The 26,800-nt window shown below is 37.6% G+C and overlaps 1 protein-coding gene and 1 non-coding gene across 2 annotated transcripts; one reads left to right on the top strand and one right to left on the bottom strand.

Moving 5' to 3' along the window:
* PSMA3 (proteasome 20S subunit alpha 3) lies at positions 1-25,519 on the bottom strand. The gene is made up of 11 exons (XM_025443202.3): positions 25,326-25,519; positions 22,005-22,087; positions 15,748-15,871; positions 12,754-12,855; positions 12,599-12,672; positions 9,303-9,375; positions 7,916-7,981; positions 4,447-4,493; positions 1,706-1,773; positions 580-644; positions 1-164 (listed from the first exon to the last, which is right to left on the bottom strand). The coding sequence occupies exons 1-11, from the start codon at positions 25,344-25,346 to the stop codon at positions 120-122; spliced, it is 768 nt and encodes a 255-aa protein (XP_025298987.1). The 5' UTR covers positions 25,347-25,519; the 3' UTR covers positions 1-119.
* On the top strand, positions 23,366-23,468 carry LOC112658089 (U6 spliceosomal RNA). The gene has a single exon (XR_003135494.1). It is a non-coding gene; the product is annotated as a U6 spliceosomal RNA (small nuclear RNA).
* Positions 25,520-26,800: the final 1,281 nt, after the last annotated feature.

Genomic DNA, 26,800 nt, shown 5'->3' with positions numbered 1-26,800 from the left:
TTCAATTGTTAGAAGACAAAAGTTTAATGAAAACTGGTCTCTGGGTAGGTAAGAATCCACAGGGCTAAAGAGTTACATGGGACTATAGTAGAAATTTAAAATAGATGCTGAAGTAAATGTTACATATTATCATCATCTGATTCATCTTCTTCCTTTAAGGATTCCTGTTAAGAGAAAGATCATGCTTAAAATCAATTTTTAATATTGTTACAACAACCTGAATCTAATTAATAAGCACCTTGTTATTGAAAAGCCTCTAAAACTGAAAGATGAACACTGACTTCAGAATAACATACATACCCAAGCAAAGGATAATTTATCTTGTTCTAACAATCAACTGACTGTATTCTTGATAAAATAGTATGAAAGCATTAAATGTCCTGGAAAGCCCTTATCATTTTCAAATACAGAATTTTTGGAACCAGGGCAACCCTATCCCCATTGAGGATAACCTAGAAAATTTCTATCCTTAGTTCGGTTCAACTCAAGAGTCTTATCTATTAGAAGTCAAGTTCCTTTATTATTCAACACTAACTTTCATACCTTTAGCTAGAGGAGTTTTCACATTCTGCAGCTTACCTTAGCGTATTTCTCTGCCTCTTCCCTTATATCTTTTGGAACAATTTCATGTCTTCCTTTAGTTACTGCAAATTAAGCCATATATTTAAATGAATGAGAAATGAGGACTACATTGTGATCTGCAATACAACATAATCTACCGAATCCATAGGTATAATCCATCTAATGTTAAAAGTTGTACCATGAGTAATACCTGATACTCTTTTCTGGGTTTTCTCCACGTTAGACTGTGTCCAAATTTAGTTCTTATGGAAATAAATTATGCAATTATTTATCCTGATGCTATGCTAAGTCCTGAACATTTATTGTAGAGCATGATTAATTTTTTTGAAACTAGCCTTGATTATTACCATTGCTAGTAAGAAAAAAAATTGATTTCTCAGTAAATACATGCTTTAAAAAAGTAAATAAACCATTCACAACAATTAAGCAGAACTTCCCTTTCAAAAATACTACACAGCAAATTTGTTGTAGCTTCTTTGATTTGAAAGGCACTAAGAGGTAGAACACACTTTTGCAATACCTATTGCACTTGAACTTATGCATATTTGACTCAGCAATTCCACTCTTATGTATATGTATACCAAAATTATTACACAAGACATCCACAAGTGCACAATTCATCATAGTGGTTTTTTTTTTTTTTTTTAAAGCCCACTGGAAAAAGCCCAACTAAAAGATGAAATGAATAAATTGTCCATTATTTGGACAACAGAACACTATACAGCAAGGTAAAAGAACAAATACGTACGTAACACAAATGATTTATACAAATAGAATGTTGAGGAAAAGAAATCACAGATAAAAGAATATATACTGTGTTACTCACTTGTATAAAATGGGTTAGAATTCAAGGTAGGTTACCTTTAGGGAGAAGGTAGAGAACTATGTATTCAGAGAGGCAAAGAGGTGATTTGGGGAACTGGTCTATTTGTTGACTAGAGACTGGTTACATGAGTGTATATATCCATGTTATGATAATTTATCAATTCATTTGTTATTTGTGTACTTTTCTATTTGTATGTCATTACCAAATTAAGATTATAAAAGGAAAAGAAGGCCCCCAATGGTAAATTAGGTTTAGTACAGATGACTCAAAGCAAATAAAAGTACAAAAATGACTTACTTTCACCAACCCAGCTGAGTTCTAGTTCAAAAGCTTTATCCTTAACTTCATCATGTACAATGTAAATTCTAGAACACGAAAGACAAAATTAACATTTGGTTATCTATAAACATGCACCCCAATGAGCACAAATTAGAACACCTACCCCTAATATGAATATTTATAAAATTATAGACACATTATAGTCTGTACTTATGAACACATCTAGGAAAGACAGTAGGGGTGCCTGAGTGGCTCAGTCAGTTGTGCACTGGACTCTTGATTTTGGCTCAGGTCATAATCCTCTGGGTCGTGGAATAGACTGGCTACATGCTCAGCCTAGGGACTCTGCTTGAGATTCTCTCCCTCTACCTCTGCCCCTGCTCTCCCTCTTGCTCTCCTTCTTGCTGTTTCTAAAATAAATCTTTATAAAAAGATAGTAAGTCACACAAAGATTGATATGAAATTGAACACTCACTACAAAGGAGTACTTACAACCCAGGTGGTTTATTTTGATACAATTGTAGACACAAACTCAAGGATACCTCAAAAGGAATACAAATTCAAATGGGAAAAGGCCATCATTACAACTACCTTTTCATATTTATTACTTAATAAAAGTAATTATTAAGTGATTATTTTAAAAGCAAATTTATTAGTTTTCAGTTGATTACTGGTCTCTTCAATCTGAATTCCACAAGTATCCTTTTGAAACCCTTTATCCATTTTATAAGAACCATATGCCCCTTAACCTGGCTTTCAAACTATAATACATGCCAAATTGCAACAAACAAGGAGACACATTCCCACAACATTATTAAAGTATCAGAGCAAAGCTTTCTTGTTTCACTTTTTCTAGCATCTTGACACACCACCTTGGAGGATATTTTTAAAGCCTTGCTATAATTTGAGAAAGCATCTTAGTTTTCTAGACTAAATAAAAGATAAATAGTGCTCCATTTTTATTAAATAAGGGGGATGGTTTTCCTACATAGAACTAATTAATGTGGGGGTCTACTGTTACACCTAAACATAAAAAGGTATGGTAAGTGATTTCCAGAAGCACTTCTCAGTGAAAGAAATGGAGTTTATCATATTTAAACTGTTGTACAGGGACACCTATGTACCTAACCTCGGTTGAGCATCCAACTCTTGATTTCCACTCAGGTAATCTCCCAAGTTACGAGATCAAGCCCTGTGTGGAACCTGCATAGGATTTCCTCTGCCCCTCTCCATTCCCTCTCAATAAAAAGTAGTAATAAGCTATTGTATAATTCAGAAAGGATTCTTTATCTTCCAAGCAGTTTTACTAGAAGATAATTCCCAGAGTTCCTTGTGTTATTAACTGACCATCATAGAATGGGTTCTGCTCCTTCAAAGCTGGAAAGGGAAAAGGTCTCTTGGTAAAAAGAGAGGAAGATAATGTGGTGGTAGCAAGAGTGGTGACAATTAGGACAAAATCATAAAGCACTTGAGTATTTCATCATAACTCAGTTTAGGGACACTTGGGTGGCTCAGCAGTTGAACACCTGCCTTCAGCCCAGGATGTGATCAAGTCCCACATCTGGCTCCCTGCATGGAGCCTGCTTCTCCTTCTGCCTGTGTGTGTTTGTTTGTCTCTCTCTCTCTCTCTCTCTCTCTCTCTCTCTCTCTCTCGGTCTCTCTCATGAATGAATATCTAAAATTAAAAAACAAAAATTTCTTACAACTGTCAGTTTAGAAGAGATAAAGGGTAATAGAGCTTATAGGACTTTTCCCCCCACACGTATTAATTGTAAACCTGAGACATTGGTAAAAGTACTGAGACCCTGTGATGTAGTTCTAATGTGGAGTAGACGAGCTCTTAATTCTCTGAAATACTATGTTTATTACTTTTAAACCTGAAAAGCTGGTTGCAAAACTAGCATTTTACTGGATTTGTTTGAAATACTGCATGCCTATATTCTTTGATCTGGAAGAATCATGAATTTTGAAGCATTCCACCCAGATTTATGGACTTTGTTGTTACTTCTTGCAGTCACATAAGCATTCTGCTCTGTGTACCTAAGAATTACTTCAGGCTTTCTTAAAGCTGTTTTTATGTGTATTAAAATACTGCTCTTCTCATCTTCTTAGCAAAACTTTTATGATTAATGTATCTTACCCAAAAGACAGATTGTGTAAATGAGCCAGCTTCATGGTTCACATGTGGAAATAATTAGCTGTAAATCTAACATAAAGTTTGTAAGCTAAAATTCCTATTATTGGGACCTGAGATTTAAGAAAGGAGGAGCTATCAAATGAAGCACCTAGAGGTCCACTGTATCCTCCTACTCCTGAGTTCTTTCACCTAAACAGGAGTTTTATTTTGTCAAAAGTTATTTTTTCATATACCATTCACTGTCACTTGAAATACGGGTATTCTCCTTAATGAGAATTTTTAGGATGTTAAATTCACCTTTTAAAAATTAGGCACTAAGTTGGTTTTTTTTTAAGATTTTATTTATTTATTCATAGAGAGAGAGAGAGAGGCAGAGACACAAGCAGAGGGAGAAGCAGGCTCCATGCAGGGAGCCCAACGTGGGACTCGATCCCGGGTCTCCAGGATCACACCCCAGGCTGCAAGCGGCGCTAAACCGCTGCGCCACTGGAGCTACCCAGGCACAAAGTTATTTTAAGACAATTTATTATTAATTTTATTTGGGACCTTTATTATTAATTTATTATTAATATGGGAAGGTCAAATGAAATATTTGCCAATGATAATAAAAATTTCAGCTTACATTTTTGCAACTTCTTTAACAACATCACGGCAGGTCATTTCTTTCATCTATAGAAAATAAAATATTGAGTTATGAGTCAAAAGAATTTCATTTACATAACGATTATCAGATTCGTTTCACAACTTTATCAATAGCCCATGCTTTCCGCATAGTCTCAGATATAAAATCAAAATCATGATATTAAGAATACCAGTCATGTTAGGAAATACACAAACCTAGTATGTGGGACTAACTACAAAAGCAACTGGCACAGGCTTCAAAAAATTAGTACTAGAGGGTGCCTGGTGGCTCAGCTCAGTCAGTTACGCGTCCAACTTTTGATTTTGGCTCAGGTTGTGAAATGGAGCCCCAAGTCAGACTCGATACTCAGTGTGGAACCTGCATGAGATTCTTTCTCCCCCTGCCCCTCCCTCCCCTTCAAAAAAAAAAAAAAATAGTACTGGGAGAAGGATAAGATTTAAAATAGGAGAGATATAATTGAAATTCATAGTGTGAGCCTTAATTATATCATGGCTTGAAAAAGTTACAAATGACACTTGAGATTACTAAGGCAGGTTGATTATAGACTAAATATTTGGGCAGCGCTGGTGGCTCAGTGGCTTAGCACCACCTTCAGCCCAGGGCCTGATCCTGGAGACCCAGGATCCTGTCCCACGTCAGGCTCCCTGCATGGAGCCTGCTTCTCCCTCTGACTGTGTCTCTGCCTCTCTCTCTCTGTGTGTCTCTCATGAATAAATAAATAAAATTTAAAAAAAAAAGGGGGCAGCCATGGGGGCTCAGAGGTTTAGTGCCGCCTTCAGCCCAGGGCCTGATCCTGGAGACCTCGGATCGAGTCCCACATCAGGCTCCCTGCATGGAACCTGCTTTTCCCTCTGCCTGTCTCTGCCTCTCTCCCTCCCTCTCTGTGTCTCTCATGAATAAATAAATAAAATCTTTAAAAAAAAAAAAAAAGACTATCTCATCTCTTCAGTGGGATAATGGTATTCTACAGAGGAGAATGCTGAAGCATTTAGGAATACAGTGTCCTGTCTGTAATTGTTTCAAATAGTTCAGGAAAAAGAATAAATGAACAGAATACTGTAAAGCAACTGTTCAATCTAGATGGAGATGGCTGTTGTGCTATTCTTAAATTTTCTGGTTTAAATTTTTTCATGCTAATTTGGGGATGAAGTAAAAGAAAAGAATATCTATCTCTTCATATTTTTGCCCTTATTGGTTAAGTTCTATAATTCGTGAATTTATCATAATATAGGCAAACTTAAGCAAGCTTGAAGAAGCACTCTTTTTTTAGATTTATTTTTTGAGAGCAAGCATGAGAGAGCACAGGAGTTGGGGTAAGGGTAGAGGATGAGAATCGTCAAGCAGCCTGAGTATGGAGGCCACCTGGGGCCTCAATCCCACTACCCATGAGATCAAGACCTGAGCTGAAACCAAGAGTCAGACACTTAATTGAGCCACCCAGGTGCCCCAAAACAGATTTTAAACGACAATTATATTTTTATATATGTTCATGAAATTTTTACTTCATAACATTCTTGGTAAGCAACATCAGAAGAAAAACAGGCCAGAGCAATGATGTAGAACATGGGATGGCAAACTCCTTTCTATAAAGAGCCATATGGTATATGGTCCCATATCCTCTTTGGTCTCTGTCCCAACTATTAAACTCTATTTTTATAGTGTGAAAGCAGTCAGTAACTGAATATGACTGTGTTCCAATAAACTTTAGAAAGAAGACAGTGTGCCATAGTTTGCTGACCTCTAATTTAGAGCATGTTTTTGTCACTTCTTAAGGAACATGTATGTATACTTAAAGTGATCTTTCTTCATTCTTAGGTGGGATTTCCTGGTATACTCATAACCTTTAGGATTTAACCTCAGAAGTATAGATGACTGCTCTACATACTGTATTTTCAAATTTCTATGTAACATTCAGGAAAGTTGAAAGCAAGGGAGAAAAGACAAGATAGGAACTTAGCACCACGCCAAGAAGTGTGATAGACAAAAACAATTGAGGGGGGCACCTGGATGATACAGTTTATTAAGCATCTGGAGGCTAGGTCCTGATCTCCAGGTCTTGAGATTGAGTACCCAGTCATGCTCAAGCACTCATGGAGTCTGCTTGAGATTCTCTTTCTCCCTCTACCCCTCTCCTCCTGCTCGTACTCTCTCAAATAATCTTAAAAAAAAAAAAAAAAAACTGGTTTAAGAGTCATGAGATCTGTCCATAATCAACATATTCTATGACTTTCACCAGTGCTTTTCACATAGAATTGGGCTTCAAAAAAATAAAAAGAATTGAGCTTACTTAAATGATCTCTTAAGGTCTTTTTGTCAATTTTACTAAAATATCAAACATGAATTTGGCTATTAGGGTCTGTAATGTGGCATTAAATTACAAACACTAAAAAAAATATTGTCTAAAACCTGACCCTAAGTTGAATGAATAATTAGTTGAGCAAGTTTCCAATATAGAATATCAAATATATATAAAATTTTTTCTCCCCGTAATTTACCAAACTACTGATAAATCATATGCCTGCCTTCAAGGGGAGTTTCTGATAAGAGTGGATACTATTTCAACATTAAATCAATTGATTTGTCTTAAAGGAAAACCAGCACATTAAAGAAAAAAACTTATTTTACACTGAAAATTTATGGCTCCTGGGGAACAAAAAACGGGTGGTTTTAACAGGTTTTATGCCTTACTTAGCTAGGAACAAAGGAAAGAGAAGCACCAGAACACAGACTGTTAACATAAAACTTCCTAGACGAAAGGTGTGCTCCAAAAGAAATGATACAGTAAAACACCAGAGTTCTCAACCTAAGGCTCACAGAGCTCCCTCCATGAATAGGACTCAAGTATTGTGAAATTATTATTACTATTTTTTAAAGCAGGCTGCACACCTAGTGTGGAGCCCAACCTAGGGCTTGAACTTATGACCAGGAGATCAAGACCTGAGCCGAAATAAGAGTCAGATGCTCAATTAGGTGCCCCAAGGACTGTGAAATTATATGAAAATGTCCATGTGGGGCAACCCAGGTGGCTCAGTGGTTTAGTGCCACCTTCAGCCCAGGGCGTGATCCTGGAGACCCAGTGTTGAGTCCCACATCGGGCTCCCTGCATGGAGCCTGCTTCTCCCTCTGCCTGTGCCTCTGCCTCTCTCTCTGTCTCCCGTGAATAAATAAATAAATAAATCTTTAAAAAAAAAAAAAAGCCTATGTGTATTTATCTGGATTAAGGGGTTTATCATCAGCCATCAAAATTATAAAGGGCTCCATCACACAACTTATAGGTGTCTCATATATACAGCTTTCTTATTCAGTCTCACATACTCAGAAAGCTCTGCTCAAAACAGCAAACCACACTCCATGTATCCTTAAGACTAAAAAGTTTTGTTTGTGGTGTTAAAACTTCACTACATGAGGATAATGTTGTAGGAAAATTCAAGCATTAAATATGTATTACCTGAAGTTTTTCAATTTCTGTCTTTGCAGCTTGCCTGGCTTTGCCAATGGCACAACCCCAATAACCCTATTTAAAAAGGACACAAACCAAAAAAATATATTATTCAATTAAATTCATGTACTATCCTAAAATAATTAGTGACTACAACTGTTTCTACATAAAGGTTAAAAGGATGTTAAATGATTTTCAAAGAAAGTATGGAGATATGTAATGAGCATTGGGTATTATATAAGATTGATGAATCACTGATCTCTACCTCTGAAACCAGTAATACTATTTTATGTTACTTGAATTTAAATAAAAAAAGTTGTATATTGCGGGCCTCCCGGGTGGCTCAGCGGTTTAGCGCTGCCTTCGGCCCAGGGCGTGATCCTGGGGACCCAGGATCAAGTCCCAAGTCGAGCTCCCTGTGTAGATAGAGCCTTGCTTCTCCCTCTGCCTGTGTCTCTGCCTCTCCCTCTCTCTGTCTCTCATGAATAAATAAAATCTTAAAAAAAAAAAAAAAAAAAAAAATATATATATATATATATATATAAAATGCAAGCCAAATGTACAATTGTGAATTTTCTAGTAGTGACGTTTTAAAAAAATTGAAAGGTAAAATTAATTTTAGTAAGGTATTTGCTTTAACCCAGTGTATCCAAAATGTTATCATTTCTACATGTATTCAATATTTAAAAATACTGTATTTTTTTAAAGTATATAAAAAAGATACTCTAATGAACACGAGGGGGCTGAAAAAAAACAATTCTAGAATAATGTGGACTATTTTTAATAGAGGTGCTATACAAGAAAAACAAATTAACATTATATATACTTAATGAACTAGAGACATTTTTGAGGTTAGGAATGGAAAAATTTTTAACATGAAAAAAACTGAGGTAAGTAACTGCTCAATTCAATACTTTAAACCATTTTTTTATTACATTGAAATTCAGTTTTTTAAATTAAAGGATGCCATTTACATTTGTATATAATGACAAAATACAGTGTTTTAATTAGTAAAAACCATAAATATCTCAGAAGAGAGATGAGGTAAGTAAAGACGCAAGAAATCCCATTTAAAATAATTTCTTTTAAAAAAATAAAAATAAAATGCTTTCTTTAAAAGGAAGGCATTAGTTTTAAGACCTTGTTAAGATTTATCACAATAAAGGAAATGCCACATATTGAAATTTTTATGTTCACTATGCAGTTTCTGTAAACAGCATATTGAAAGCCATCAATCTTTCCTCTGCCTCAAATCTACAGGTTGTTATTAATAAGGAATTGTTACTTTCCTTGAATTAATTTTAAAGAAACTTCATACAATCCAAAAACATAATTTTACATGCTAACGAGATACCATTAAACAAGAAATAGAAATTCATGATTCAAAATTACTCACATATGAAACTCCTGATGGGTCAATCATGTAGAGCTGTGCACCGTCATTCACACTGTAAGACCCTAACATGAAACTGCATGAAAATAATAGTTTAAACCATGGTTCCTAATACCATAAAAACATTAAAAATACATTAAACACAATTATATTTTCTAAGATAACTAATATACATAATTCATAAGTACTTTGATGAGGTAATTTACATAAAAACTAGTATATACTTGAAATTGTTCAAAATTCATATGGCTTACTGATGAAACTTTCCTGGGAAGACAGCAGTGTAGACAAAGGAATAAGGACACATGGAAAACTAATGAGAAGTCCCAAAAGGTAAAAGCATACACATGAAAAAGTCCAAGATATAAAACCATTGGGAATACATTCAGTCTGTCTCAAACTCTTGTTATACCCCTCATTTCTTTCTTGGCTATTCCCCAGGATTCCTCAAGTTATTTTTCTACAGTAATCCAAACTGATTTAATGTATTTATATATATAAAATACATATACAATACATAATATATATTATATATATACATATATATGTGTGTGTGTGTATTGACAAATAAAAATTAGATTGCTAAACAATCCAGTGATTTTCTGAAACTTGTGAGTTTACCCTGGAAGTAGAAACCAGCCTCATCTTATGTATCATTTCATGTACAGACTACCTATAACAGCCAACTGTCCCAATTCCCACCCCTATAATTTCCTTCCATCTTCCAGGAAACTTATCTTTCAGAATATATAACTGATTTAAAAAATTTTAGAATATTTTATTTATTCATGAAAGACACGGAGAGAGACAGAGACATAGACAGGGGGAGAAGCAGGCTCCATGCAGGAAGCCTGATGTAGGACTTGATCCCGGAACTCTGGGATCACACCCTGAGCCAAAGGCAGACGCTCAACCACTGAGCCACCCAGGCGTCCCTATAACTGATTATAATTTTAAAACTTCCACATTTCCTTAGTATGAAACACAGACTTCTATATGATCTTGCCCCTGCCTACATCTTTAGTATCCCTCCTACCCACCAAGAATACCTGACTACCTCTGCATTACCTGCAATGCCCATGTAGTTTCATACCAGTCCTTCTGCATAAAATACTTTATCATTCCACCTCCATCTCACATTCTTTTCCTTGCCATATCTCCAAGAAAGCAACCATTCCCTGATGTCCCACTAGAGTCAGTGTATGTCTATATCCTATCACCTATAAAACTATCCATGAAAACATTCATCTATGTATCCTGCCCTCACACACATAGCTATGACTCACTCATAGTAAAATGCTCAATAAATAGTTACTGAAAAAGTTCTCCACTATTATTCTTCCCTTAAAAATAAGAGAAATAGGGATCCCTGGGTGGCGCAGCAGTTTGGCGCCTGCCTTTGGCCCAGGGCGCGATCCTGGAGACCCAGGATCGAGTCCCACGTCAGGCTCCCGGTGCATGGAGCCTGCTTCTCCCTCTGCCTGTGTCTCTGTCTCTCTCTCTCTCTCTGTGACTATCATAATTAAAAAATATATATATATATTTAAAAAAATAAGAGAAATAATGAATTTGGACTGTTTAGAGGTTAACAAAAGTTGAAAGGTATTCTACAAAGTCTGAAAGCAAAGTGTTTCAATGATTTAAGTGAGAACCTTAACAAATAATAAAAAATGTCCACAGGCCTCACTTAGTAGAATAAAACTCAGGTTTCCTTTGGTATCTGTCCTCAGCAATTTAAATATGACTGATCATAGACAACTCAAATGTAAGACTGCAGCTAATAAACTATCAACAGCAATCAGATGTTAGTAAATGTTTTACTTTGATCAAAGAGGACTATTTATTACTTTAAAGTTACAAACTAAACATGTCTTTTTAGGAATATCTAGAGTCAGGCAGCCCGGGTGGCTCAGTGGTTTAGCGCCGCCTTCAGCCCAGGGCCTGATCCTGGAGACCTGGGATCGAGTCCCATGTCAGGCTTCCTGCATGGAGCCTGCTTCTCCCTCTGCCTGTATCTCTGCCCCTCTCTCTCACTCTGTGTCTCTCATGAATAAATAAAATCTTTAAAAAAAAAGAAAAAGGATTATCTAGAGAGTCATGACAGGTCTGTGATCCCTATTTAAATATTTACATGTATTCCAACCTCAGCTTTCCCTCCAAAATAAAAATACCAGCACTTCATCTTAACAACAGAAACAGGAGGGGATCCCTGGGTGGCTCAGTGGTTTGGCGCCTGCCTTTGGCCTAGGGCATGATCCTGGGGTCTTGAGATCGAGTCCCACTTCGGGCTCCCTGCATGGAGCCTACTTCTCTCTCTGCCTGTGTCTCTGCCCCTCTCTCTCTTCTCTCTCTGTGTGTGTCTCTCATGAATAAATAAATAAAATCTTTAAAAAAGAGAAAACTGAGAACTGTAAAATGCAATTTTGTATAGATTGACTGTGGACTGCGAGAAAACTCCCGATTAAGAGCATTGCATCTAACTACTTAAAGTGTATCCAATGGAAATTAACGACAACACTGAGGTATCCCTGTAGTTGGCTACCTAGTAATGACAAAAGAGAATATAATTAAAATCAGTTTGGGGGCACCTGGGTGGTTCAGTAGTTGAGCGTCTGCCTTTGGCTCAGGACGTGATCCTGCAGTCCTGGGATCAAGTCCTGCGTTAGGCAGGACTGGGAGCCTGCTTCTCCCTCTGCCTATGTGACTGTCCCTTTCTCTCTCTCATAAATAAATAAAAGTAAATAAATAAAATCAATTTGTTGTTTCCTGAGAATGCTGGGGTCTGACACCAGAGAATTTTTTTCTAGTTTTATTGAGAAATAATTGATATGCACAACTATATACAGTGTACAGCATGATTTACATATATTGTGAAATGATTATAATAGATTTAGTAACATCCATCATTTGATAAAGATACAAAAAAAGAAAAAAAATTTTCCCCTTGTGACCAAAATTCTTAGAAGGTATTCTCAACAACTTTCCCATATGTGTTAACTACAATCATCATTCTGTCATCCCATTTCTAGTACTTACTTAATAACCTTTATACCTTTTGATTACCTTCCTCCAGAGAATTTATTATAATCAGATTAAAGCTATCCTAGGAGTTTATCATCACTTCAAATTTGTAATCTTTTTCATTATTCAAAGTTTCTATTTTGATGTACACAGTTTTAATCATTGCCCTAATATTTCTCAGTCATAGCTCATACTTTTAAGGGTATAAAAGGGTAAGATACTGGGAGAAACAATACCTACAGTACTGATCGGACAGAATGTCTCACAAAATTTCATACCTGCAGCCAAAAGGTCTAACAGCACTGTAAAGTGTATATGCGTGTACATACATGGCCACTCTGTCTGCAAGATGCTACAAGGGAAAGAAACAGAAGAGCCTATCAGTAAATTTCTCTTACTGTTCAAAAGGCTCTTCAACATATTATCAACTTACTTTTAATGGAATGTTATAGCCAAAATTAGATCTAAAGTTGGAAGCTTCTTCTCTTGCAATGTCTGCTAAAGAACGAGCATCAGCCAACAAACCCGCTACTGCCTGAAAGAAAGTATCAATTTAGTAGATAAATACATTCCTATCACAAATCAAGGAAAGTATGTAATTACTGTAGACTTATTAATACTTTAACAAGCATCACATTAGAAATAATTTGGCTTAAAAGTCTTTATAAGGCACCCTGGCATTTTGATTGGGTGAGATCAAAATAAATGTAATTATAATTCAGAAATTTACAAAGTGAGACTTCACAGTTTTGTTCAGTGATGATATTCATAAGGAATATTTCTATAATTAATCATCAATGTCTCCCAATTTACCAGTTCACTATAAATAAGCAACACCACAATACAACTACTGGTCTTGATCAGGACTGATCTCTATTTAAAGCAGTTCTATGTTCAAGTTGCTAAAAGTTTTGGTCTAAAAGGCACAACCTCAAACCTCTTTCAGCTTATTGACTAATAACTACAATGACAAACCAAAACATGACAAACCACACATCTTCCAAGACTGGTAGCCTACAGTCCTGAGAGATGCTAGGGCACTGTAGTAAACTCAGTTATACATTTGGAATTTGGGGGGATACAGTTGTTGGAGTAGTTCAGTTTCAACATTAGATCATTCAGTATTCCTTTCAATGCCATCATATTGTTGAGCACTTGGGTTGCTGTGATAAAAATAAGTACCATATAATAATCCGTGTGGAGCAGGAAATATGGGGGGAGGCATGTAATCTGATTCCCAAATTTAGGAAGTTGTGCAGTGCATATTAGTAATCTTGATTGTTTAAAAATAAAAATACTTTAATTGGATGTAATTTTTTTCTCTTACAGCTATTAAGTTTTCAGAACATCAACACTAACTTGTTTGGACCTAAATGCATAATCAGAACGATCAGATATTTCTTTGGCATAGGAGAAGTCACAAAAAAATATTTACTGAAACAGTACTAGGACCAAGAAAGTCCAGGAACCACCAGCTTAGGAGATTTATAAAATTTAAAAGTAAGTAATATCAGATTAACAGCCTGTTTTCTACTGCTAATAGTAGTCATGATGAAAGTTTCTAAACAGTGAGCACTCATTACATGCTAACCATTTTACGTAATTTTTAACCTTGTACCAACTGTTATGAGGTAGGTACCATTACTACTCTACTTTTGCAGGTGAGGCAACGGTGTTTAGGCTAACTTTTCCAAGGTTACAGCCAGTAAGTTTCACCATTTAAGGAATCTTCTGTTGCTTTGGAGAAAGCTTACTGTGAAATCCAATAATTCTCAAACCACTTGAAGATGACAACTGTGGAGACAGAACATTAATCCCTTCATTGTCTCCAACCCTCTTCAACATGTGATGTTTTGCCAATTTCCAGCTATAAGGAATACCATCAGTTTCATGGTTTTAAATAACAAATGGAACAAATTTTAAAGTTTTTATGACAAAGTTTTCGTATCACTAAAGTACTTTGAAGCATACACGATTTTTTTTTTTTTTTCAAAATACACCTACCTATAGTTTATTCTAAGTGAAAGAATGCATAATTCACTAGTTGCCTATCAGCTAGGTTATATCTGGCAAGTTTCATCAAAACACACCAGTTTCACACTATGTGTCAACTATACTCCATTTTTTAAAATAAATAAATATAGAGGTCCACAATGACAGAAAAAAAGCCATATCACCGTTTCACTAGCAATAATAAATTTGTTCAGGTGAGAAAGTATGTTCAGAAAAAATAATCACTGAAGAAACAAAAATTATCTGTAGCTTTATAGTTTACTAGTTATATTTTATTGGTCCTTTTTGTGTTTGTATGTAACATCTCATTTAGAAATATCAAAGATAACAGCAGAGTGAGTGGGTCCTATAAAATCTCACCCTGCAGAATGGACTCTGAAGTAACACGCAAACCATGCGGACCCAAGTCTGAATCCCACTTAATTCTTTACCAGCTGTGAATTTGTTTTCTTATCTGTAAAAATGGGATTAATATTACTTTCACTTGAATGTCAGACTTACACAAGATAATTTATGTAAAGCAGTTCTAGCACAGTATCTATCTAGCACACACATTCTCTTTTCTTCCTTGTCTGAATTTCAGTAAACAGGGTTAGAATCACTCCTTTACTTATTTTGCTTATTGTTCTTACTGAACAAAGTCTGACATCTACATAGGATGACTTCAGTATGTATCAGTAATGTATTTATGGCTTCACTTCCAATTATGCATAAAATAGATACATTGGGATCCCTGGGTGGCGCAGCGGTTTGGCGCCTGCCTTTGGCCCAGGGCGCGATCCTGGAGACCCGGGATCGAATCCCACGTCAGGCTCCCGGTGCATGGAGCCTGCTTCTCCCTCTGCCTGTGTCTCTGCCTCTCTCTCTCTCTCTGTGACTATCCTAAATAAATAAATAAAATATTTAAAAAAAAAAAAAAAAAAAAAAAATAAAATAGATACATTGATTGATGTCAATGAAGCTATTAGAAAGGATGTGTTCACTTTTTCTCTCATAAACATCCTTTCTTGGTGCTCCCACCTTACTAAAAAGGTATTCTCTATCTGATAACCTCTTCAACATGACAGTGATCCCCACAAGAGATACGAAAAGATAAAGATTCTATGCCTCTTAAGCCTACACCTTATGTACACTGCCAACAACTCTTTTCTACAGAATTTCCTACCCCTTTCCCCTCCTCCTCTTCTTAAGACAATTTGATTTTTCATAGATGTCTCCAATCAGGTTATAAGAACATCACCTTTCTTAGTGAACTGTTCACAAGCCTCTGAGATTACTTCTATGGCTGTTCTGTTTCTGCCTCAAAGCTAAAGTAATAAATGGGTTCTTAAAATCACATTTTAATATATTCCAAACAGTTACTTCATAAGAAATTGAACAAGGCAAAAAGGAACATTTTTAAAAAGTGACCTACCATTCCAACATGCCGATCAACATTAAAAAGTCGTTTGTTGGAACCTTCTTCATAAAGTTTAGAAAGGACTAACTTTTCTACCCCAAAGACAACGCCATCTTTACATCTGATTCCAATAGCTGTACTGGAACAGGTAGAAGAAAGTCAGTTTTTTTAACTGAAAATAATAAACATCATAAACAAGTTAAAAAAAACATAAAAATAAGTAATATTTAGTTTCTTAAAGTACACTAGTACTTTAAAACAAATGCATTTGAAAACTAAAAGAGGACAACCTAAAGTGTGATAAATCAGGTCCATATAAATGAACATTAGGTGACCAGGAAAATCTAGCCTATCATGACGTAAAAAGATGTTAATCCATAAGCAAGAAAAGATGCCAGCAAAATATGTGCAAAATGGCAGTGTCTGACATATGATATCCATTTCATAACAAATGTTGATTTAGTTCATGTCCATTAAAAATAGTACATAAAATGCATAGAAAAGACAGATTATATATACAAACTTAAAAAGTTAAGTGACTAAACAAGGCAAAAATAATTCTTTTGCTCATTTGCTTTTTCTGCAACAACCATTGCTTATAATAAGTATATAAAAGAAAATAACACACATTTTATACAACTGCTTTAAACAAAATCTAAGTAAACTGTGGAGAAATTATGTTTTACCATTTCAAGATAAAAATACATCATTAACTTTGTTCTTCTTCTAATCCTTTTAATAAAAAGGGAATTCTGATGAGAAACAACCAGAAAAATGAACAAAGCCACACACGAATCTCACAAAAAATTTCAGACACTCTTTCCCTCACATTTCCAGTATCTCTAAAGGCTCTCCTTTCAAGATTAAATATCTTGGCCCAACTTTGAAAACTCCTGAGAATCTACAAAGCCCATCTACCTTATTAAATTTCTTATTATAGGAACGCCTGGATGACTCAGATCTGCCTTTGGCTCAGGGCATGATCCCAGCATCCCAGGATCGAGCTCCCTGCATGAAACCTGCTTCTCCCTCTGCCTATGTCTTTGCCTCTCTGTGTGTCTGTCGTGGATAAATAAATAAAATGAAGAAGAAAGAAGAAGAAGAAGAAGAAAAAGAAAAAGGAAAAGAAAAAGAAAAAGAAAAAAGAAAGTAATTTTTAGGGCAGCCCAGGTGGTTTAGCGGTTTAGCGCCGCCTGTAGCCCAGGTGTGATCCTGGAGACCCGGTATCGAGTCCTGCGTCAGGAATCCTGCATGGAGCCTGCTTCTCCCTCTGCCTGTCTCTGTCTCATTCTCTCTATGATAAATATCTCATGAAATAAATAAAATCTTTAAAAAAAAAAAAAGCAGTAATGCTTAAAAGCTGTTTTAATATTTAATTAAAAAAAAGGAAAGCTAGGGGATCCCTGGGTGGCGCAGCAGTTTGGCACCTGCCTTTGGCCCAGGGCGCGATCCTGGAGACCCGGGATCGAATCCCACGTCGGGCTCCCGGTGCATGGAGCCTGCTTCTCCCTCTGCCTGTGTCTCTGCCTCTCTCTCTCTCTCTGTGTGACTATCATAAATAAATTTAAAAAAAAAGGAAAGCTAGAAGAAAAAAAAAAAAAGGAAAGCAATAATTTTACCAGATGACAACCCTTGAGTACCTATCTTTTTATTATTACCATAATGAAATGGAAAGTACTCAAACATCAAAATATGGCTACTTAATGGAAAAAGTACTAGTAAAACTGTTTTAGAGTTAGAAACTTTTCACGGAATACCTGTTTTTACCTCCAAACTATGTCAGACAAACTATAGTTATTTACACTTAGATGTGTATACGGCAGACTTTTCCCTAAAATGAAAAAAATGAGCCTGTCAACTTCAAGGAAAAATGGATACTATTCATTGCCTGTGATAAGTCTCAAGTTTTCCAAGCATAAATTGGTAACATATTCATCACTGTGAGCTTGTCTGTTTCCCACCACTTACAAATTTTTATGATCACATCAGTGGTGATATTAACAAGTGTGATGTTTCCAACAGTTCCCATAGGTAGATGAAATATATCAAATTTGGAAGATCTATTATAGCACAATGAATCAATATTTCCCAAATGACCAATTTACAATGTGACAAGTGCAAGACAACAGATTTTAATGTTAAACTACAAAAAGTTCATCATTAAATTTTTGGATGCCACACTGCAACCGACCTTTAAAAAGCTATCAGTCCAGTTTTGGTATAGTATCAAAAAACATCCATAATTATCTGAAAAGGCAGTTAAAATGTTCCTCATTTTTCCAACTATTTATCTGTATAAAGCCTGATTTGCTTCAACAAAAGTAACATATTGAAGCAGAAGCAAACATGAGAATGTCTTATATTAAGCTTCAAATAACTACTGAGATTTATAAAAATGTAAAACAATGCCAGTCTTATCACTACATTTATTTTATACTGTGGAAAAGTTATTTTTCATTTTTAATTAATGTTAATTTAAATTACTACTTATATTAACATATAACTGTGATTATTTAAAATGAATTAAATGTTTTTTGCTTTAATTCCTAATATGATAAATATTGACAGATCCAGCAACATGCATAAATAAAAGTTCTTTGGGGTCATGGTGGATATTGACAGAACTCAAGCCTAATAAATAAATGCTCTTTGGGATGCCTGGGTGGCTCAGCGGTTTAGCACCTGCCTTCGGCCCAGGGCGTGATCCTGGGCTCCCAGGATTGGGTCCCACATCAGGCTCCCTGCGTTAAGCCTGCTTCTCCTTCTGCCTATGTCTCTGCCTCTTTCTGTGTCTCTCATGAATAAATAAAAAAAACTTAAAAAAAAATAAATGCTCTTTGAAGTCCTCAATGTTTTGGGGTTTGGTGTTTTTCTTTTGTTCTTTTTACAAGTAAAAGAGGGTCCTGAGATCAAAATTTTGTATAATTTTTGTTCCAAACAATCTAACCCTCATTGCCACATTACACAACCTTCCTTTACTATCTGGGCTCCTCAATGAAACTAATAAGGAAAATTATAATTTAATCTTTCCCCTTTTTCCTTGTGTATATTACCTTCAGGGGCATACTTTTAGAAGATAGTTGTGATTCACTTATGTTTCATGATCTCCAGGTCCTGGATCCAGCCTTGCCTCAGGCTCCATGCTCAGCAGGGAGTCTGCTTGTGGTTCTCTCTCTGCTCCACACCCCCATCTTAGCTCATACTTGTGTATGTGCTCTCATAAATAAATAAATAAGTAAGTAAATACTTTTAAAAACCTAACAAGTGGTCAAAAATATTTGACTTTTAAACTCCCAAGATTAAATTTATTTTTTTAAAAAGAACTGATATCCCCCAACCCTCCCTTTTTAAAAAGATACTAAGTAATCTCTACACCCAACACCACAACCCCAAGATCAAGAGTCTGCATGCTCCTCAGGCTAAACTAGCCAGGTGCCCCAAGAATTGATCTCCTTTTTTTTTTTCTTTTTAAGATTTTATTTATTTATTCATGAGAGACACAGAGAGAGAGAGAGAGAGACAGAGATAGAGACACAGGCAGTGGGAGAAGCAGGCTCCATGCAGAGAGCCTGATGTGAGACTCGATCCCAGGACTTCTGGATCACACCCTGGGCTGAAGGCAGGCGCCAAACCGCTGAGCCACCCAGGGATCCCCATCCTTTTGATGCCAGAATATAACCCTAAATTATTTTGCTAATAAACATTTTCTAACTATTAGCTTACATGTCAGACTATTATGAAAATTAATATACAATCTAATTTTTCTGTTTTCCACATTCTGTGCTCAAACAGCACTTAAAATTTTTTCAAATGTTTTTACATATATTTCATTCTTACAGTAAATAAAGTATGTTAAGTAGTTAGGGTAGAGGTCTACATCCCAATTTTACAAACAAAAAAGGTAACATTCAGGGGTCTAAATAGAGGCACCCTATAAAATATTTCCATTAAGCAGCAGCTAGAAGGAAAAATCACAACTTCTGCTTCTCCTTCAATATCCTATTATACCAGGTTACCTAAACCCCTTTAAGATGAACTTCCCTTGGGCAGCCCCGGTGGTGCAGAGGTTTAGCGCCGCCTGCAGCCTAGGGTGCGATCCTGGAGACCCTGGATCTAGTCCCACATCAGGCTCTCTGCATGGAGCCTGCTTCTCCCTCTGCCTGTGTCTCTGCCTCTCTCTCTCTCTGTGTGTCTCTATGAATAAATAATCTTAAAAAAAAAAAAAAAAAAAAAAAGATGAACTTCCCTGGTATTTTTTCCTGCATAAGGAAAAGTTTTCTGCATTTTTTTCCTTATACAGAAAAAAATACATTCATTTTTAATGTTTCAATTTTAATTAATTTGCTGTAACTATTTTAAACCATATTCAGAAATACTTTATAGAGGGGATGCCTGGGTGGCTCAGCAGTTGAGCATCTGCCTTTGGCTCAGGGCATGATCTCAGGGTCCAGGGATTTAGTCCCGCATCAGGCTCCCTGTGGGGAACCTGCTTCTCCCTCTGCCTATGTCTGTCTCTCTCTGTATCTCTCATGAATAAATAAATAAAATCTTTAAAATAAATAAATTCCTAAAACATAGATCCTCATAGCCTAGTCTCAATTTTCTGTGTTACATATGGTTTCATAATGCATCTCCAGTTTTTCTCAATCATGACTTCCTTTTCCAGCTTTTTATACCAGTGAAAATACAACATTGCAAAGAAGAGAAAAACAATAGCTTCTTCCAAGTCTTTCTCCAGCTCCTTGGCCTAAGGGCCTATCTTCTCTAACAACAGGAAGAAAATATGCAAACTTTTTTTCTTGAATTTGACTCTCTTCTGAACTCTATCAAGCATCTATATGACAGTGACAAAAACATTTCAGCCTAAAATTCTTAACAGCCTTACTCCTACAAAAATATCAGATACCAACAGCTTGTAAGTACCAGTATCTCTAAAACTACAGTATTTAAACACAAAATAAACTAGCTCCATTACAAATCCTATAAAAGGACTTAAAATATATTTTTGCTCAAATTTTTAACATTTCATAAACCATTAGGAATCCATATTCCAGGGCACCTGGGTAGGTCAGTGGTTGAGTGTCTGCCTTTAGCTCAGGTTGTGATCCTGTGGTCCTGGGATCGAGTTCTGCATCAGGCTCCTCACAGGGAACCTGCTTCTCCCTCTTCCTATGTCTCTGCCTTATCTATCTCTCTCTCTCTCTCTCTCTCATGAATAAATACACAAAGATCTTAAAAAAAAAAGAAAAGAAAAGAAAGAATCCATATGCCTTCTTTAATCAAACAATGGCACAAAAAATGAACTCGTATTTATTCATTAACTATTGAGGGCTTGCTGTGTGTGAGCACATGCAAAGACAAGTGACAGTCTCCACTGAGTGAAACTCCAATAATCATACATTACAGGTACTAGCAGAAAGTGGTACTAGCACAAAGTATTTACACGTGGATTTTTCTAAAACTCTGGAAACATTTCCCTACTCCACCTGTACTCCAGAAGTTTTTAGTATAATGAAAAAATTGGGCTCAAACACCATTTGTTTACTAGCCCCCCCAAAAAAAATCCATTAAGAGATGTGAATGAGATGTTATGAAATAAATTATATTTGAAGTCTTTTAATTTATCCAAAAAGCCCAAGATACAATGATCATATAACTGCAAAATTTCCTCAATAAATGACTCATAAAATTTGTCAAAAAGCCAGTAATTTAACCAAGATGTTACTGGGGTACCAAGGAATCATTTTGGTGCATTACTCTCAACAATAAAAGAGAGAGTGAAGTAAGTCCAACAGGAGGAGAAGATATCTTACTATTCCTACATCTTTTGGAGTGTGGCAACAGAATAGAAGAAAAAAAAAATCCTGCTGGGACAAAGGTATCTAACTGCATAGGACCTTTTAAAACACAAGGAAATAAAAGATGAAATTACAAAGTAACAAATCTAGTGGCCATGGAAATAATGACGTAAATCAAGAATTTTAAAAAGGATATGGGCGAACAGGATAATGAATTTGTTTTTATGCACTACAGTTGAGACACAGTAGAATGTCTAAGTGGATAATCTTGGAGCCAACTGAAAACTGTGGCTCATGGAAAGATCTGACCTAAAAAGAGATCTGGAAATGACTAATAAATTGAGATTAGTTTAGGGCACCTATTATTTTGTCCCCAAGTAACATAACAAGGCCTAATTACCAAAAATATACAAAAGGATATATTTAATATCTAGTTAAAGTATGCTAAATTTCAAGTAAAACAATGTTTCTTACCTACTGTTTTCCACAGCCTTCATAGCATATTCAACTTGGAAAACTCTCCCATCAGGAGAGAATGTAGAGGCTGACAGGTCATACTAGGAGGAAAAAGGCAACAATAAGCTTAAATTATGTATCTTTGGCAGTAATAACCTCATCACCTTTCTTTCTAAATGGTTTACACATCAGAAATGTGTGTTAAAGGGTGTTTGGTTGGCTCAGTTGGTAGAGCATGAGGCTCTTGGTCTCAGGATTGTGAATTTGAGTCCCACACTAGGTGGAGGGAGGGAGGAAGTGAAGGAGGGGGGAGGAATGTGTGCTAAATCTCAAAGATTTTGCTTTGAGGAGGAAAACGATGCAGGTCAGAGCAGCAACAGCAGCTAAGAGAAAGGCTACTTTAGATCTTGCCTACTGAAAAGCAATAGAGAAGTGCCTGGCTGGCTTGGCTCAGTAGACCATGCAACTCTTCATCTTGGGGTGGTGAGTTCTAGCTCCACGTTGGTGTTAAGAGAACTTAAAATCTAAAAAGAAAAGTAACAGATACAAGTCCAGGTAAAGTAAGAATTTTTTTTCCACACAGCACACAAAGTTCATTTTTGTACAAAATAGAGATAATCTGGGTTCCATACCACCACAATAAAGTTAATACCACAATAATGTGAATAATATGAATTTTTTTATTCCTAGTGTATATTAACTTTTTTGTTTGTTTTGGGGGGTTTTTTTGAGAGAGAAAAAGCAAGCCAAGAGAGGGGCAGAGGGAGAGAGAGAAAGAATCTCAAGCAGGCTCCATACTCAACCCAGAGTCCAACACAAGACTCAATCTCAGGACCAGTTATCATGAACTGAGCCAAAATCAAGTCAGACACTTCACCAACTGAGTCACCCAAAAGCCCCTAAAGTTAGGTTTACGGGGTACTATAGTCTACTCATTGTGCAGTAGCATTATGTCTTAAAAAAAGGGGGGGGTATATAAACCTTAATTTTGAAAATACTGCTAAAAAAAAAAGCTAAATATCATCTGAGCTTTCACTGAGTAGTAATCATTGATCACAGACCACCATAACAAACTTAATAATAATGAAAAAGTTTGAAATATTATGCGAATTACCAAAATGTACATAAGGAATTACCAAAATGTTCACAGACATAAGGTGAACAAAAGTTGTTGGAAAAATGGCACTAACAGACTTGCTTGATGCACAGTTGCTACAAAACCTTCAATTTTAAAAAGAAAAAAAAAGTATCTGTGAAGTGCAATAAAACAAGGTATGCCTATAGCATGGTATGGTAGAAAAAGAATGGGAGTCAGAACAGGTTAATTCATTGCTGTAGCACTAACTGAAGGACATTAGACAAAGAATATAGCATTCGGTGTGCTTTGGCAGCACATATACTAAAATTGGAACGATACAGAGAAGATTAGCATGGCCCCTGGGCAAGGATGACACGCAAATCTGTGAAGAATTCCATATTAAAAAAAAAAGAATATAGCATTCAAATATTTAATAAGCATCTTCAGGATCCCTGGGTGGCGCAGCGGTTTGGCGCCTGCCTTTGGCCCAGGGCGCGATCCTGGAGACCCGGGATCGAATCCCACGTCGGGCTCCCGGTGCATGGAGCCTGCTTCTCCCTCTGCCTGTGTCTGTGCCTCTCTCTCTCTCTCTCTGTGTGACTATCATAAATAAATAAAAATTAAAAAAAAAAAAGCATCTTCTACATGTAGTCACTATACGGGAATATAAAAAATACTCATTCTTGAAGTCTTTAATTTCCAAATGAGACCAGGCGCAAATCTAGGTGATGGAAATACAGCAGTAAACCAGAAAAAGGATTATGATGAATCTAAGACATGGTGAACTGACAGTCTGAGAGCCTAGTACAGACTACATGATCAGGGAAGGCCTTGCGAGAGCAGTTATATTTAATGACTTAGGCTGTAGCCAGACCTAAATAACAAGTAACTAGACATTTAGGATATGGGGGGTAGAAATAAGCCTAGTACAATGAGGGGACAGAAATAGGCCACTGTGTCTTAAACACTAAGTGGTAGTGAGAAAAGTAAATCACATCAGACCAATGTAGAAGATTTGTACATGTAAAGATGTTCATGTAAAGACCAAACTATTTTGAGTCTCCTAGGCTAAAGTAGGAAGTTTATATCTTATTCTCAATTCACCGGAGAATCATTGCAGTCTAAACAGGGATGAGGGGTGGAGAGCATAATACAATCTACTTTTCTTTTTAAACTTCATCTATAGGGAATCCCTGGGTGGCTCAGCGGTTTAGCGTCTGCCTTCCACCCAGGGCATGATCCTGAAGACCTGGGATCGGGTCCCACGTCAGGCTCCCTGCATGGAGCCTGCTTCTCCCTCTGTCTGCGTCTCTGCCTCTCTCTCTCTCCCCCTCTCTCTCCATGTCTCTCATAAATAAATAAGATCTTTAGAAAAAAAAAAAATCATCGAGTCTATTCACAGAAGCGGTTAAGTCCCTAAATAATGATTTGAATGTTTACGGTACTGACATCTCGAAGTGATGTTAAGTAATTTGTACAGGAAGAGCTGGGACAGAAGAAAAGCGTAAAGGGCTCTTGTGATTGCACTTTTCAGGGACCCCTGGTGGCTCAGCAGTTGAGCGTCTGCCTGTGGCTCAGGGCGTGATCCAAATTCAAAGATCGAGTCCCACATCAGGCTTCCTGCATGGAGCCTGCTTCTCCCTCTGCCTATGTCTCTACCTCTCTCTGTGTCTCTCATGAATAAATAAATAAATAAAATCTTTAAAAAAGAGAGAGAGAGAGAGATTGCACTTTTCAGACAATGTTTCTATCAGCTCTGCCCCGACAGGGGTTGCATGGACTCCTGCAGAGCGGGCCATCAGGGCGCTCGAAGGCAAGATGGGGAAGGCCCGTGAGTCAGCAGCACCCCAGGACCTGCAAGAACGGTCCACGGAAAGCTCCGTCTCAGACCTCCGTGGTTCCCAAGGAGCGAATTGTCGCCCAAACCCTTCACACGCTACTTCGGGCTCCACAAGTTTCCACTTTCGGTTTCCCTCAGCAGCCAAAGAAGGTGACTCAGCGACCCAAAGCGCCCCCCGGCCCACAGCTGCGCCGCCAAGGCCGCTACATCTGAGCGGAACAGCTTCGGGTCTCGATCGCCGCCCGCGCGGGCCTGCAGAGGTAGCGCGGGAGACCGCGGGTCCCCAGACGACTGGGAGCGGCCTACTGGGCCGAAGGCCGTCCCGGCGCACCCCGAGGCGGCGCACCCCAAGCCGCCTGTCCCAGGCCCGTCAACGCTAATCTCTAGGCCAGTCCATTACGCCAAAGGATGGCAAACTCACCCCGGTGCCGATAGAGCTCATGGTGCACAAACCTCCCGGACGCCACCGCCGCCTTCCAAGGCCTAAGGCCCTCCCCCAACACGGCCGCGGGCGGACTAGTAACAGGCTCCCTCATTGGCTGATCTTTCACCCAATAGCCTTCTCCTCTGCGGCCCTTTCCTCCGAGTCGGCCCGAGGAGCAGAGGATTGTGGGGGAAGCGGGGGCGGGGGGGGGATTGGGCGAGGCGGGCAGTGCGCGTGTGCAGGAGCCAAAGTGCTGGAGGGAGGGGGAGGGGGAGGGGGAGGGGGAGGGGGAGGGGGAGGGGGAGGGGGAGGGGGAGGGGGAGGGGGAGGGGGAGGGGAGGGGGAGGGGGAGGGCTGCCTTCCCGCCCGGCCTGTGCGTTTCTGCGTCCCCGAGCTTCTCGTCCCACTTCCTAGAAATTATTTACCTTTATATTATCCCCTTCTTCCGCTACTTTATTCTTTCTTAAAGCAAAACGGAGAGACGTTAACACTCCTTCAAAGACCAGAGAAGGAGATAGGGGAGAGGTCTCCCCTCACTCGGGAGTCCTGGTTCCGACCCCGCATCTTGAGAGCATCCCCTTCCCGCACCTGTTCTCGCTAGAAGGAAGGAAGCTGCACGCTAAAGTGCACGTCTGAGCTCAGGTCCGAATTTTGCAGAAGCATTAGTACCTTTCCTGTGAGTTTCACTCTATTTAGAATTAAAGAGAAGACTGGTTGTGATTATCCCTTGAGCTCTAACATGTCCCAAGTACTCTGTTGAACGCTGCTGATAAAACGGTGAAGGAAACATAACCCCATCCCTCAGGGAGTTCACACTCAATGGGAAGAAATGGGCAAAAAAGAGTAAATAGGCAAAATAGTTGCACCTTGTAGTTAGAAGGGAAAAGAGAGCATGGAGGTTTGACCTTTAGGCCTGGTACTTAGGGAATGAGTTTCTGATTACCTGATATTAAACTGATGGTTATAGGAAAATTAGCTTGTTATACAGGAACTTGTCTGGTCAGTCTGGCCTGTGATGGTGATTAAGTGGTTGAGGTGACTGGAGGTGAAATCAGAGCTGGACATCGTGCTCATCGATGGATTTTAATCTGGTTGTAGATAGAAGGCCATCAGCATTTTTTTAACTATTTAATACTTAAGTGTATATTTGTATATTTCCCCCCCAAACAAGAACATTTTACATGTCCACAATACAATTATGAAAATTAGAAAATTTAACAATACTATTTTCTAATCTACACACTTTATTTGGACTTTGGCAATTCTCTCAATTCCTTTCATAGCAAAAGAAAATCCAAGGTCACCCGTTGCATTCAGTTGTCATGACTCTAGCCTCCTTTAAGCTGGGGAATCGTTGCTAAATATTTCTTTAGGTTTCATGGCATAAACATTTTTGAAGAATACAAACCATTTATTTTATGGGATATTGCTCAGTTTAGGTTGGTAAGATATTTTTTCGTGATAGGATTCAA

The sequence above is a fragment of the Canis lupus genome, chromosome 8, assembly GCF_003254725.2.
Source record: "Canis lupus dingo isolate Sandy chromosome 8, ASM325472v2, whole genome shotgun sequence".
Lineage (NCBI taxonomy): Eukaryota > Metazoa > Chordata > Mammalia > Carnivora > Canidae > Canis > Canis lupus.
This window is presented reverse-complemented; position numbering and strand designations above follow the sequence as displayed.